The sequence below is a fragment of the Scophthalmus maximus genome, chromosome 21 (genome assembly GCF_022379125.1).
Source record: "Scophthalmus maximus strain ysfricsl-2021 chromosome 21, ASM2237912v1, whole genome shotgun sequence".
In the NCBI taxonomy this organism is placed as follows: Eukaryota; Metazoa; Chordata; class Actinopteri; order Pleuronectiformes; family Scophthalmidae; genus Scophthalmus; species Scophthalmus maximus.
This window is the reverse complement of record NC_061535.1, coordinates 11,774,502-11,790,553: the sequence shown is the minus strand read 5'-3', so window position 1 is coordinate 11,790,553 and position 16,052 is coordinate 11,774,502. Positions and strand designations below refer to the sequence as shown.

General features: G+C 45.8%; 1 protein-coding gene across 5 annotated transcripts in view; it reads left to right on the top strand.

The window, feature by feature from the left end:
* The window catches only part of arhgef4 (Rho guanine nucleotide exchange factor (GEF) 4), a 71,088-nt gene that overhangs the window by 49,298 nt on the left and 5,738 nt on the right, over nucleotides 1–16,052 (top strand). For 4 of the 5 annotated variants that reach the window (XM_035619328.2, XM_047329864.1, XM_035619329.2 and 1 more), the window contains 2 exons: nucleotides 9,130–9,281; nucleotides 15,692–15,871. In XM_035619328.2, coding sequence (XP_035475221.2) covers nucleotides 9,130–9,281; nucleotides 15,692–15,871 — 332 coding nt within the window. Of the gene's footprint in view, nucleotides 1–9,129; nucleotides 9,282–12,032; nucleotides 12,405–15,691; nucleotides 15,872–16,052 lie in introns of those variants that run through there. The other variant, XM_035619334.2, reaches the window with a different exon arrangement.

The window sequence follows — 16,052 nt, the reverse complement described above, 5'->3', positions numbered from 1 at the left end:
CACTGTTACTATTTATAAGCGCAATAATAACACAACAGATGAGAACAGGGAACTGCTTCCTCCCCAGCAGCACGCATAGATGTGCCCTTGCTAAATGTTTACGATAGACGTGTGGTTTACCAGGGCATTTCTTTCTGTTATATTTATGCTTTTTATTGATATTGTCCGCATATTGCAGTGAAGCTGCTCAGTAGATGTGTGCGTATGGCGTTTGTGTAGTTTCAGGAAGTGAAAGAAGTTCCAAGGAAGATGATCCTCATGAAGAGAAATGTAAACACGAGGCGTCGGCTGCTCAGTGTTCTTTTCATTGAGCTGAGGAGATCCTCTCATTCCTCCGCTGTTTACGTCTGTTCTCTTGACTCATCGTGTGAGGTTTGGAACCGGCGCCTGGAAATCATCCTTTGTCAGCCTTATCAATTCATTAAGCTGGAATCCTCCCCAGTCAGCTGTTAGTTTAAAAACTCCCAGGATGTGTTGTAGTGTGGACGGGCAAAAATGGAGACGGTGTGGAAACGTTGACGCAGTCTTCTACATTTTGCAGCGAAGGAAAAACGTTAACACTTAATTTACACACTAGCTCCACTTCGCCGTCAGTACAAGAAAAAAAATCGGACTTTTCATATCATTTTGTTTCTCATTGATACTGATACAGAGCTAAAATGTTTGTGTGGAAGGAGACCATTTTAGTTTTGAAATGCCTTTATGAAACTAAAACATAATAGTGTGGATGCACCCTAAGTCTTATTAACACGGGGATGAAGCGATGGTCAGTTTGGGTAGGTGGTGTCAGTCCTCTCTTCCAGGAAGGGAAAGCAGCTTTGCGCTTTTAGTTAAACAACTGTCTCGGTTGTGTAATGTAGAGTTTTATTTATGTTTTGTTTAAAGCGTTTAGCTTAGACAGACATCAGTATTCCAACTGCTACAGTGCCAGAGACAGAGAACCAGGTCTGTCTTTGAGTGGTGCCAAAGACTTAATAACAGGAAAAGGGTCAATAGTCCGAATATTTTAGTATATTTTATCATATTTTAGTTAGTTCTCTTCTTGTTAATACAAACCTCTTGTCCTTCCTCTACAATTACCTGTTACCTCAATTCATTCAGTAACATTTACGCTCAAAAGGATCAGCAGTACAGCAAATGGATGAGCACTAATATCACAATAACAACTAATAATAAGAGTCATGCCGTACTCACTGACTCACTAGGCTGCGGCTCTCAGGAGAGAAACACTGTTTTATTATTCTCCATTTGTATTTCACTATCTTTTTCCAACCCTGTTAGTACCTGTCAATTAAACTTAATATTCCCGCCACAGCTGTTTTCACATATAAAAAAGCCTTTAAGTGGCTCAAAGAGCAAAAACGCCTTCCTCTGTCTGGTTGGCTTTTAATTTGAAATATTTCCAAGAACAGTTGTGTTTCACTGATGGAGTGCGATATCGTAAAAACTGGCAAATAAATCAGGATTGATATGTGCATAAAAACAGTGTGTTTTTTAAGTATAAGCAAAAGATTGTCGAGGTGATGAGTATGACACGGCAATATATTACTGTACCAATGGAATCAGTGCAGGCGCAGTTACAAGCATCCAATAATACTGGTTTTATATATTCTTATCTTATCTTCTGTTAGTTGCTTTATAATTTTAGATATTTTTCTGGTTCACCATTTCCCTCTTGAGAAAAAGTGACATTAACATATTAGAGCAGAAACCCTAAAGAATCCCATAATGCATTTCAATGAAAACTACATATATATTGTTCTAGATTTTAGCAGATGTTGAAATGTCAGCTGAGTCCTCAGAGCACAGTCCTTTCTCTCAAGGTGAAATGATAAGAGTGAGTGAAGTGATTGAGACCTGGAAGGGAGTGAACCGTGGAGAGTGAGACAGGGATGAGTATTGGAGGGTGGAGGAAGCCGTTAGGTCCGGAGGCGGAGTGAGCAAATCCCATCAGTATGTGGAGAACACGGAGACGTTGGGACGAGGCTTACGGGATCAGGAGCTGCCCCCTCTCACTGCAGCCATGTATGGTCAGTAGCTGCTCAGCGAAGGAAATGAGGCAGCAGAGAAAGCGGAGTGAGGATTATGTGATAGGAATTCTTTTTTCTTTTCTTATGACTGACAGACGTGTATGAAGCTGAAGCAGCACTGGGAGTTTCTTTGTCAGAAGCTCAGAGGGTCAGGACGAATGAACAGGGTTTCCAAGAAGAAATGACATTTACACTCTTGAGTAGAGTTGCGTGTTGTGATAATGTAAAAAAAAAAATGTCTTTTTCACAAGATGACTGCATTTTTTATCTTAAATTTACAGAATTTGTCATTTCTAGCAGGGTTTTCATCCTGGCAAACGAAAACCATAAAAGAAACATGAGTATATTTAAAAAAAAAGTTAAGTTAGAATATATATATTTTTTTTATAAAAAAAGTTTTGAGATATTTGGCACAATACAGCTAACACACTTTTTACTGTAGGTTCTCCATAAGCGTTAATAAAGTCAAAGTCCCCCGATGTGTCCGCTCCAGCAACAGTCTTATTGGTTTGCGTGAGGCAAAAAAAAAAAAACCTTTAACAAAGAAATAACAATGCAGTTATCAGACATAATGAATGTCGCTGCAAGTTTGCCTGGATATAGTGTTTGATCTTTTAACAAACCGTGCGGTTTGACACGCCGTGATCGAGATCGCCATCAAACGTAATTGTCTGTTTACATTCGAGCCTACGGACTGATAATCCGTTTGATGTGCGTTTCTACATTTTCCCGTCAGAAGCAAGAAGGAAAAACTCTAATGAGGCGGAAAAATGCTGACGAAAATGCCTCTCCGCTGTTCTCATTCGTTTCTTTTTTTCTCACTTGCACAAAACGAGGGCACGTCTCCGTCTTCACACGACCACCCAGATTTTCCTGCAGTCAAATTAGGGTCGCTAATATTTTGGAGCTCGTGAAATCGTGTTCACAAATAAAGTCACAGCTCACATTATGTATATCATGTTTGCATCCAAATTGGTTTAGTTGAAGGTGACTTGATATTGAGTTAATTGTCTGTTCACATTTCCTCGCCATGTTCATCCATGATTGTCCGACAATCTGTCCATGAAGATTTTTCAGTCATCCAGGTCATATGGGATAAAAGATGTCAGATTATTGTTCGATGTGTCCACCAGCCCCCGAACGAAAGAGGTTATTGCGTTACTTTGTCCACAAAAACCTTTGTGCTTTTGTCACATCCGTTGCCTGGAAACCTTGGAAGAAGAAAAAGTGAATTCTGATTTGTTTCATACGGCACATATCGACCGGTCTGGACGCCTCTGCTTCTTGTCTGTGTCTGCACAGAACCACCCTCCATTATGTGACTTTCTTTTATGTCTGTTCATTGTGTGTGGTATTAAATATACTGTAAATGTAAAGGGCTTTGAGGTATTCTGCTTCACCATTCATTTTTTTGCTGGTAACACCAGTTAACGTTTAGCTTTGAGACCACATGACGTACACACTCCTCCAATCTGTCAACACCGCAGAGAGTGCGTTTTCTCTCCTCACTCCCCTCAATTTTTATTATAATTACAATGAAAGTGTGTGTGTGTGTGTGTCCCACTTTTGGTTGTACATGCAGTGACATCAGATAACCTCGCAGTGGAGTCAGTGTCGGTGCGTGTGTTTATGTGGCTCAGCGACCCAAAAGTAATTTTGGTGCAGATCGATACGCACAGAGAAAAACCGGTGCCTCTGCTGCACATCGATAGCCGTGTCTGTGATTCAGGGCGGGACAGGCCAACCCATTAAAATGTCCAAGATCACAATGAACGAGCTTCTGCATCCTCAGACGCCCGTTTCTGGAGTATTATAAATCTAGATTTCAACATTACTAGACTACTTCAATCAGGCCACAGTGTGGAGACATTTATCTCACCGCCTGTAATTTTGAAAAGACTTTGTTGAATGTGATAAGGGCAAAAGGCCACGGTCAAAGAAAAACAATATGCATAGATATTATTATGGATATTGTTCGACAGCACAATGAGCGTCCCATCACAAGTTTCTGAGTCCCCTTACTCTCCTCTGTTGGTGGTCGCCTGCACGCGGTGGGAGAAATCACATTTACACTCACGTGCCAAACTGCCGGCATCTCATAGTGAATCCTGACAGGGACGACGTTTGACATGGCCAGTTTACACACTTCCTGTCACTCTGTCCAAAGCTTGTAAATCAAGAGAGAGAAAAACACAAGCATCATTCGGAGGGTTAAACTTGACCGTGGGAACAATTTCCTCAATGGTCACGTTCCTCCGCTGTGTCCTCCTGGGCTAGCGAGGTGAGAACGACCCCTGACCCCTGACCCCTGACCCCTGACCCCAGCCCCCGGCGGTGGCAAATCTGAGTTCAGTCGGAGGTGGTTCACCACCAGTGTGTGTCTGTCGCAGGTTACATCCACACTACTACGATTTCGTCTTTAAAGTAGCAACACAATTTCCACGTTTACGCCCGCCGTCCACACAAAGTTTGTAGACCCTGCTCGGAAACCATGACGCAGTGACCCGCATTCGCTTCCTGATTGGTTCTTATCGGCCACATTCACAGTGGGTGGACAGCTGAGGGGCGGCAGCAGAAGCTAATGCCTGTCCTCGGTTGGAAGCTGCTCTCTGGTGTCTTCTTCCTCTTTCTCCAGCGACGAAGAAAATTTGCGTCACGACCAGTCCTCCCAAGGTCACCCTGAAGGATCCGGTGAAGGTTTCTGTGTGCGGGTGTGTGTGCCGACTCTGCTGCACAGTCGTGTTTTGTTTCTCTGCTCCGGTCTGTGCACAGGTGCTCAGGCTGCTGTCTCTCTGAGTTAAATCTCCTGCATTTCAAACTCTGATATGCTCTTATCGTTTGTGCATGTTTTTGTTCCAGCACACTTTGAACAGGACGGTGATGAGAAATAGTTTTTCATGATGGGATTCTGTGGGTGAAAGGCCACAGCTGGGTCCCAGTGCAGGGCTGAACTTGTAACCGACGGTGCATAAAAGAAAAAAAGTCCTCATCCCCGGACCATTAGTTGAGGCTGACTCCGTCACCTTGAAGGCGCGTTTTTGGCAACGTGCCCCGACTCCGACCCGTCACTTCCCATAACGGAGGAGCGTAGCGGTGGTGGTGTCACACTGTGCTGAGGGGAGGAGACATGTTACACCTAGTGTCCTACTGAACTACTTCTTCAATCATATATTATACATTCAAATGAAATGAACCCCCTTCGGCTGGTGGTGTAAAAATATAAAGCTCAGTGTTTCTCTCCCCCCCCCCCCCAAAAAAAAGATTGACTCAAACAAGAGACAATAGGAACGCTGCACCTTTTTAGAAGCTCTTATGAGACGACGTACAGCAGCAGATTAATACATGTTTGGTGCTCGCGTGAGTATGTGGGGCAGCAGGTGTGTTTATGGGGAGATGCATCAAAATAAACTACAGTGCCCGTTCGAGTCCAAAGCATGTGAAGGACACAAATACCACAGTTAGTATTTATTGTTGCTTGAGTTTCTGCACAAGGGATTTGTTGACAAGAAGATGTATGGAACGCAGCCAGGCTTATAAACCCTTTAAGGTGCAGAGACCCCCTCCCCCTGCTGCTGCTGCTGCTGCTGCTGCTGTTGTTGTTGTTGCAGGCCAAGTAGTTGAGGGCAGTATCCAGTCACGTGCCGTCAGTGGACACGTGCCACACTGCAGCGCGCACGCGCGCACACAATCTAATGAAAATGGAACCATTACGCTTGAATTCCTCAGCCATCAAAACACACGCGCGCGCACACACAGATATACACACTTGTGCCAGTGAGTATTGAATGTTCTCTGCGCAGACAAATCTGATCCACTAATGTGGCTTACCCACATCCAGGGGCTCAGGATGATTAAATGCTACAGCCCAAACTCACCCACTAGCGTGCTTTCGCCCCGGCGTCCTGCAGACTCGAAGAAAAAAAACCCACGCAGTTTTCATTTCATAACGCACACTCTGGATCAAGGACAGGGCCCGCGAGTCGAGCGAGAAGCAAACGGGGCAAACAATTGCGACGCTGATTGCTTTTCTTTTTCTCTTTTGACATCTGTGGATGATAGAGCAGCAAAATATCAGTTTTCTATTCATCACGTTGTTTACTTGTCCCGGTTACTGTACCTGTCTGGGTTCTTTTGTTTACAGTATATGATGGTGGCGTGATCCCAGTGTGGGCATTCAACATGGGTGCCCTTTGCTTCAGGCAAGAGGATTTAATTGTCGAGGTCAAGGTCACCGGACACATGTAGATGTGATACTGTAGGAGAACTCATAGATAACTATTCAAACAGTATATGCCACAGTCTAAATTTCTGTTAGTCCATGATGTGAATTATAAACTCCCGTGTTGCTCTGTTCGTGGTCGATCCTCCTCGTCGCCTGCAGAGACGCCCATCGATCCAGCGCGGTGATAACCGGTGTTTGAACTGCGTTTCGTCTGTTTCCCGTGTCTGATTTCAATCTGCCTCATTAAGACCAATCTCCTCCTTCATCTCCGAGAACTGAACTCCGGCCTTCGGTACGAGACTAAAGAAAATACCAGTCTCTGATAAAGGTAGAAGTAACATAATGCTGCATTGTGCACGCGTGATGAGTGAGACTCAGAGGAAATATTATCTTAAAAACTTACATCCAAAGAGAATAAAACTGTCGATGTTGTTGTATGCTTTTATTTTGAAGTTTCTGTGTTGGACTTTCACAGAGCTGTGAAAAAGAAGAAGGTTTTAGGCATTTATCCATCCGGGAGACATCAGATCAGTCCCAAATGAATTCCGCGGCATGACAACAAAAATACAGCCAGAGTCATAAATAACTATCTTAGAGAACAAATAGTCCTTCAGCAGATTGGTCCGGCCCCCACAGAGCCCTTATCTCAACATCGTCAAGTCAGTCCGGGATCACAGACAGAAACAGTTGAGGCGGTCTAAACCCACAGAACCGTTGGAAGTTCTCCAGGATACTTGTGGAACAATCTACTGTACCTCCCGAGTAAACAGTGGTCATGTCGATTCAGTTATTTTTATTTTCTGCTTACTACAGTAAAGATTCTTGATGCGTACAAACTATTTGTGGCACTGAAGCATGTGTATATATATATACACACATATACATACTATATATATATATATATATATATATATATATACACACACACACACACACACACACCTTTTCTACTTGTTGTTTTTGGTCTGTAACAGTGTTTAGGTGGGTGGTTTGGGATGAAACGCTAGGATCCCAGAGGTTTCCTTCGCAGGATATTGCATCATAACGAAGATAGTCGATGATGAAGCAGCCGTGTTTGTGTGCTGTGAGCTTTCTACTGTGCCAACACACACACACACACGAGTAATTTATGCCGCGGCCCTGTTGTCAGACGTCACTGGGTTTTTCTTTGGATGTACTGGATGTTACTCGTTTAGCTGATCTGTAGAACAACATTAGCAGGTTTAGGTGGTTGTTATTCTGTGAATATGTCGTATTGGTCTCATTCCATACTCTTTTGTCAAAATATTACGATCTCTCAATCCTTTTGATTGGTGTATTATTATTATAACCAATAACCACTCCCCAGTTTGCCGTTATAGAGCCACTAACGTGCTGCCCCTGATCCAGACTGCAGCATCCCTCTGCACACGAATAAAGGCCGGTCAATACCCGGAGCTGCTCCGTGCTCCTACAGCATCACACCCAACCAGTCAGGGGGTCCTACACTGCCCCCGTGAGGCCGGCACCCGCAACTTCCACGGTTGGGACGGTGACAGTGATGTTACATACAATATGTAGTGTAGCATGAACTTATGTATGCTGTGCCAGGTGTTGACAGTAGAGGACTGCGCTCCGTCCCCCACCCCCCACCTGACTGCGTCTTATTGTGCATTCATTAAAAAGCTCATTGTGCATCTTTTCCAACATCGCCCCGGGGGCCCTCCTATGTGTTGTTCCTTTTCATCATATCTGTCTCACTCCCCTCCCCGTCTCCACGGTGATTTGTCGCCACGGATACATCCTCCGTGGCAACAGCTGTCGGCGGGGCGACGCCTGTGATGAGGTGTGACAAGCAAAGAGTATTTTTAGCTCCTCATCCAGGTAGCCGAGTGCGGCGAGTTCAGACACTTCACAGCGTTGTTCTGTCGGATGGGATGAAGCACAAAGGCTGCTTTGTGAGAACGCCTCATCACATTCCATTAGTGTGGAATGACGGCTGCTGATTGGGTTTGATGATCGGGTATAATTTGTACCCATTTAGATGTTCCCAACAATCTTTCTTTCCATCTCCGTCGCACACGTCACCTCAGATGGGAACGATTCTGACTGACCGACGTTCGACCTTATAGAGAATGGAGAACAAACCTGAAAAACTGCTTTCGCCTGTGCCCATTATGCATTGTGATAACGGTGCATTCATGTGGGAAGGCGGCAATGGAGAAGATCTCCATGGTTACGACTGTCATGTCATCGACAGGGCGCCGCGAGGCCCCCCGAGTGCAAGACGTGCGTTGCTTTAGAATCGCTTACTGCCTCTTTTAAACATCACAACAGTGTTTAAATCTAGAGTAGTTTGCACAACACAAATTAGTTCTCACATAGATATGAGATTTAATAATTGCTTACAGAGAGATTGAACGCTTGTGTGGCTGAAGTAACAAAACTAGCTGGCTAATATTATATGATGAGTGCAGAGTAAAAGACGATACAGAATGTTGTTGAATAATAATATTAATGATTAACCAAAGTGTTCAGTTCTCAATCAGAGCCTCCATCTGCCTAAATGTTTCTGATCATATTGTTTAAACTGATTCATCATTTCAGCCTGTTTTCTTTTCTTTTCAAGTCAAACTAGAGAAGATTTTTCTTGTGTAGATTTTGAGCTTCGTGAGTCCAGACATGAAACTCTGGCGTCTGTCACATCGAACACATTCTTTTTATGATACCAGGACGCAAACTCTGACAGGCTTGTTCTCCTCTTCAACAACACGAATAATGAACAATGTCATCCAACTCGTTCAGCAGCCACAGTTTTTTTTAGGCTGAATCAAAAACTTATAAGCACGTCGTTTGCAAACCACTTACTCATACTATCTTGTCACCGTCTCTCCGCAGCGGTGGTTATTCCTGATGGGGCGTCGGAGAAGGCGGGGCTCGGGGACGAGCTGGGAAGCGAGGAGGACCTGCTCTACGACGACTTTCGCAGCTCCGGACATCGCTTTGGACACCCGGGAGGAGGCGGGGGCGAGCAGCTGGCCATCAATGAGGTAGGCAACATGGAGTTGTGTATATATAGTCTCTACCACCAAAGGATGGATTTCACCAGGATTATAGTTCAATTTACCACATTGTGCCTGGGAAGTAGGATTACGTCAAAGATGTGATCAAATCCTGAATTTATTCTGAGGGCTCAAGTGTTTGTGAGTGATGTATTTTTTGATGCCACCACTGGGGGGCGCACACAAGCAGCGATGATTGTAGAGAAGCAGTCATCCTAAATGCTAAAAGGTTCCGGCTCCCTGTGTCCTTTTGTTTCTGGGGTCGAATCCCTTCTGTTTTTTTTCTGGAGCAGTCGTTCTGACAGATTACAGAAAACTATACGAGCCTCCAAAGACATTACTGCATTTAGAACAATCAATCTGTGAAGCCTCCGCAGAGTTGGAGGGGCAGAACTGCTGCAGTCAGCCCCTCCAAGGAAACAGCTCATTACTACGACGAAACGCCGTGACTTCTATATATATATATTCACCTCTCCCGGACTGGACGCCCGTGTACGGCCCTTTTAACAAAATGCTGCAGAAGAAATGCAGATTGCAGAAAGTCAAAGGGCTCTCGTTGCCTCCTGGCTAAGAGAGGGCGGTGAAACAAATACAAGCTCGCCAATAAATAGTTGATCTCTGTATTTATTACCAAGCTTTACCAGCAGCCTGAAAGGAGAACCCACCAGGCTCTGCCGTAGTGCCCTGAGGCCAAACAATCAAATACACTAATGGTGGTAATAATCTTAAAGCATGAAATCATTTACATTATCGTCTTCTCCTGCCTCTGATCCCTCGTTCTATAGCGTTCAGTCATCATTCCATTCCAATTGGTTGATGGTGACAGGACATGCAGCCAATCAAAACGGATAATCGGGCAGCAGTTTTCTTCTTCTTTCTCCCCGACTGCCAGACAGAGTCAGCCATCTGCTGCCACCCTGTGGGCCATGTCATGTCTCTCCTCTGGGGAACGTGAGGAGTTAAATTGTGTCTGAGTGAAAGGATGTTGTGTGTTGGGTCATTTTTCTTGTCAAACGTCCTCACTGCTTCAGGAGAGGAACGCTCAGTCATGTAAATATCTCCCCCCTTTTTCTATTAAACTTATTATCTTTGGGTTTTAACTGTCCGTTGGATAAAAAGCGACAATTTCAATATGTCACCAGAGGCTCTGGAAAAATGTGATAGATATTTTCTTTCTGCCACGTTCAATGAACGCGTGTGAGCGAATGCGAGGAGCATGTTGTAGGTGTGTTTGCGGCGATTCCACCAACATATTGAGGTCAGGACCGTGGAGAGATGGAACCCGGGACAAAAACAACGGTTCACTGACTTCCCCAGGTCACTTGATACTCAGCTCATTGGCTAAATGACAGATCGGCAATCGTGGGGGAAATGAGACTAATGTACATACATAAAATACTATCCCTAGTCCTGTGACTTGCATAGATTCTAAACCCAGGATCAATTTTTCATTATCTGGCTTCACTGAACTGAATTCACATGGGCCTGGTCCTGGATGGGCTGTACCATGAGGCCGGTTATCGACTGTCTCAGTCTCAACTCTGCAGTTTCTTATCCGAGACATTAATTATGAGCAACATTGTCATAAAGTAATTAATATGAGAAGAAACCCTGGTACCTGCAGGTCAAAAAGAAGAAAAAAAAGATAAAAGCATAAGTACACACATACACACACACTCTCTTTACCTTTTCCCCTGGGATCTATCCATTATTCTACATGGCCTCCATCATGCCCCTCCCTCTTACCCTCTCATCTCCCCCCCCCCCCCCCCCCCCCCCCCCCCCCCCCCCCGTCTCACTCTCCCAGAGGTTGCTATGGCCCTGCCTCAGCTACTCTGGTATCCAGGATACGCCGTCACATTCTGCATCCTGATTGGCTGCCGGCTATGCAAGGGTGGGTACCTAATAAAAAAAAAGGAGGGGAAGGGGAAAGAAGAAAAGAGGGCGATCCTGGTAGCTGAGAGAGATGGCTGAGGCAGCACGGCTCCAGGCTCAACACCGAGCACCATTTTTTTAGCCGGCGCTGAGAGGAGAGAGAAGGTGGACAAAGACGCAGCGATAGAAGAAGAGGGGGACAAACAGCAAGCCAAGCGGAGGATAAATGGCTGGCTGTTTTTAGAGGTTGAATCGGCGGCGCATATGTAGGCTGGAGTGAGAGAAGAACGAGCCAGAAGGCAAAGGGGACAGAGGAAAAAAGGAAGGAAGAATGAGCATGAACCGGAGAGATGCAGCATCACGTCTTCTGTCTTTCATCCTGACATCCTGACCGACAGAGAGAGAGAGAAAAAGAACCAAAAGGAAGAGGAGGTAAAAAAAAACAACCTGGTTGAAAACAGAACGAAGAAAGAGAGGGGAGGCGCCTGTTCCTCAAAGAGGAGAAAGGGAGTGAAGGAGGGAGGGAGGGAGGGATGCTCTGCACGTAACGCACAGAGCGCCTCACAGAGCACACGTTCACACACACGCCGACACAGACGGGCACCGAGCCTCCACGGGCAGGCCGGGGCGACGCTGGGCACCGGCAAAGTGGCAGGAGAGGCAGCAGGGGAGGCGACCGCCGGAGCCGAGCGGAGGAGGAGCAGTGCGGCGGAGGACAAGGACGGAGACAGTCCAGGAGGCGGAGGCGGCGGAGGAGGAGGAGGAGGAGGTGACGCGGTGTGGTGTGGCGGCTCGGCGCTGAGGGAACGGCGGCGGGGGAGGGGCGGCGGCGGTGCCGAGGAGGAGGAAGAGGAGGAGGCCAGGGGACTGATGGCTCGCGGCAGCGGCTCGGGGAGGTGGAGCAGGCAGCGGATGGGACTCCTGACCACCATGCTGCGCTGCAACCTCCCCCCGGAGACCCAGAAGGTGGTGGTGTTCATCATCATGATGCTGCTCATCATCATCAATGTGGTGCTCATGTTCCTGCTGGCCTTCCAGTAGAGAGCGCACACACACATACCTCACACACACACACACATATATACACACACGCACACACGCTTCTGGATGGCGGAATAAAGACTGAAAGATAAACTGAAACACGGAGGGAACCGCAGCAGAGGAGAGCACTGCCCCTGTCCATGAGCAGGGCTGCTGGGATTGATGGGTGTCCAACATGGCAGCAGCAGAACACAGGTACAACCAGGAGGAGTAACGTCACTGAGAGTGGATGATGTGTGTACATGTGTGTCCTCGGAAACATATCAACATAAGAGAAGAATGTGTTCTTTGTGAAAAATTGGAAAACACTTCTAACATGGTCGCTTTAGCAAATCATTTCGGTGTCATTTGTCCACGTCTGTCTTTGTAATTTCAGTCTCCAACCAAACACAACGGCACTGGTGGAATTCAGGCTGAGGTGCTTGAAGGATGAGGCCCGTCTTATTCCGTTTTACCAAAAACATCAACACATCCCATGATTCCAAAACCAACAATGTGTTGCTCTGTCTCTCAGTACTTTCTAACCTCCCAAAATAAAATCCCTTTGCTCGAAGCCCTAAGCCCATCGGCTCCTATTCTGAAGACATAAATCTTTAAAAACAGTCAACAAATATGTAGCATCATAAAAAAAAAGAAAAAGAAAAAGCTTATTCCCGGCTGCATGAAGCTTTGTCCGGGGATCGAGTCGAGAGGAACAGTGTGTGTTGATGGAGCAACAGTGCGGCTCGGCCGGCGATGTATTTTCAACAGTTTTTGGAAAACAAAAAATGGCACCGAGGAATAAAAGTCTTTTCCAGGAACTGTGGAGAATATTGTTGTTATTTTGTAGTCTTGAGATGACAAGTTGTTTGTTTTGTGTCTGTTTTTGTGGGAAACCTAAAAAAAGCAACAGTAGTGTAACTAGAAGGCTCTCGGGTGATGTAACACGCACTCCACGGTGACCCTGTTGTAGCTCCTCTGCTCTTAGGTAACCGCGGATGATCGTGTCGTGAACAGACGAGCAGCAACACTTTTATTCATGCGCTGGTCAAATCTGCTCCGTGGATTTTAATACGGAATAAGAAAATAGAATAACTGTAACATATATAATGTAAGTAATATAATGCGGAGCGTGTATGTCTTTTTGTCGACAGAAGTAGGATCTAATGTTTGGAGTGCACTAGAAGTTTAACGTTCGCAGATGTCGCTAAGTCTGTTCAGGGAAACCTTAACTGAACTTTGTCCACCTGTAATACCTAAGTACGTTTACACACTGCAATGGTAGATTCGAATCGTATTAATCAAATCTTTCAAAATTGGTTCTTCACGCATGCACAAACAGGAAATATGTGATTCAGGAGTGAAGAGAACGTCATTGCTGTGAAATCTTTAAATCTCCGGTAATTATTCACATTTTAACAACAAACACAACAATTTATATTGCATTAATAGATAACTTGGGGTAAAATAACAGGAAATTGGCTGCTGGTATCATCAGACGTCATATATGAATCATACTGATAAGTTCGGTCTTTCGCTTAAGTCCAAAATGATACTTTTGTTAGTTTAATGAATATTGGCCCTGATGTTTTCTCCTTAACACTTTGCGGAAAAGAGGATCTTTTTCAACACAAGTTTCCACGACAGGGAGAAGATGAGAAGCTCATGTTCCCCCTCTCATACCATATCCCTCTCTGTGTCTGTGACATGTATCGGACGCAGTCGACAACATCATTAAAATACACAAAAATAAATACATTTTTATAATTCTATGGAAGAAAAAAAAAATCTATAATGCACCTTCCTCTGTAGCTCTGAAGAATTCTTACACAAGATCTTTCCCTCCCTTGCTGTTTGGATGACGGCGGTGGAGAGAAAATCTGCCGTAAGTGTTTAATTGGGTCCGGTGAGCGCTTGTGTTCTGTCGCTTCAGGATGAAAGTTTTCTCATAGAATGAAGCTGAGGGGGTGTCGCTTTTCTTCCTCTCCTCACATGTCGCACTCATGCCTCGTGCACCGGCGCCATTAAATGTGAGCCGCCTGTCCCGTCGATCGATCTCGGCGTCGCTCTTCCTGTTGAAACGCCAGCCGGTTGAGAACCTTTGTGACTGGAGCTCCTGATCTTTCTCTCTCTTTTTAAATCACTCAGACCTTTTCCTCTTTCCATCTTGAGTAAAACAATAATAAGCAGAATAGTTATACCTGCCAGAGAGCAGGATTAGATGTCGATTGCTTAATTGCACCAGAGTTTGTTTGTTTGAGTCAGAGTTCGAGACATAAGGGTCTTAAAGATTCAGCCAAAGTCATCTTATTACTAGAATAATTTTGACGTAGATTCCATGGAATAATTAATAAAACATAAAACTAACAGCTTTGTATTTTCACAGGTATAACTCAGGTCCTACGTCTGTACATATGTTTGCCCAGTTTGACCCACAAGCCCCTGAAGGCCGGACGAGACCCGTTCACGCCCCGATAAGCTGCTCACATCAGGCATGTGGCGAGAGGAGACAGGGGCACGGCAGTGTGTGTCTGTGTGTGTTAATTAGCTAAAATAAGGACACTAGTAACCACCGTCATGAAGCCCGACCTGTTTTCAACACGCTGCATGTAGCAGCTGGGTAAAAAGGATGTTGGTGCCTGAATCCGGAGAGGGGAAGACATCAGGAGAGGCAGGACGGGTGTGGGTGTGTTGCTTAGCAACAGCCACGTCGTCTGTTTTCCTCATCGCCATGATGGATCAGTGGAGCTGTGGGACAGATCGCTGAGAGAGAGAGAGAGAATGTACAAAACGACCTGGTCTCAGACGAGACGAACGGCGGCGGCGCAAAAGACATTTTGTCCTCTTGTCCCCCGAAACGGTCGAGGAAGGGGACGCCGGCCTCTGTCTGCAGGAGTGAGAGGGAGGCTGAGCAGCATAATGGATTGGCCTCCGCGGAGCCCCGGGGCCATGTTGGCGCAGTAAAACTGCTGGTGTGCACGAGACGGTGTGAAATATGACCACTGCAGTGTCTTCATCACTTACACTGGCTGCACCCCCCTTCTGGTCTCCCCCTGTTTCGCGTCCCCGTCCTCTATCTGGTGCACTTTATCTTCCCTCAACCGTGTCGGCGTCAGAGTCTAACTCTGTTCCAAATCCATACTGTATATCACTAAAGCTCCAAACGTTTTATTGAATCTGTCGTTGTCTATGCTTGTTTCATTTTGTCTATGCTTGTTTTCATTTTCCAAAGTAATCCATTATAAAGCCATGCATGAAACAACCGTCCTGCCTCACTCGTTGGGTCAAACGCTGCTCACGACAGAAGAAGAGTAACGGGTTGAACTTATGGGGCTCGAGGAATGTGTCGCACTGAAATGATGTCATTTATAGTGGCTGATACTTGACCTTTGACATCCACTGCGTGACTAACGCCTTGCCCTTTCGGCGAGTCTTAAACTATTTCGCGTCACACACGAGTGAGTTGCTGACCCGTTGTCCTCCTCTCCTCCTCCCCTCTGCAGCTGATCAGCGATGGCAGCGTGGTGTACGCCGAGGCGCTCTGGGACCACGTCACCATGGACGACCAGGAGTTGGGCTTCAAGGCCGGCGACGTCATCGAAGTAGTGGACGCCACGAACAAGGAGTGGTGGTGGGGCCGCATCGTGGACAGCGAGGGCTGGTTTCCCGCGAGCTTCGTGCGGGTGAGCGGCGATAAATAATTCCGGCCCATGTGGCTTTTGATCGCTCCGTTTGATTAATGACCGCAGCTGCTGCGGAACAGTGGCAGATTGAGGAATACGCAACCTCCGCCTGTGTCTATCACATGCTACATTAGACCTATGTTCTTTTTTATGGTTCGGTATTTTTAGAGGATGCTACTAT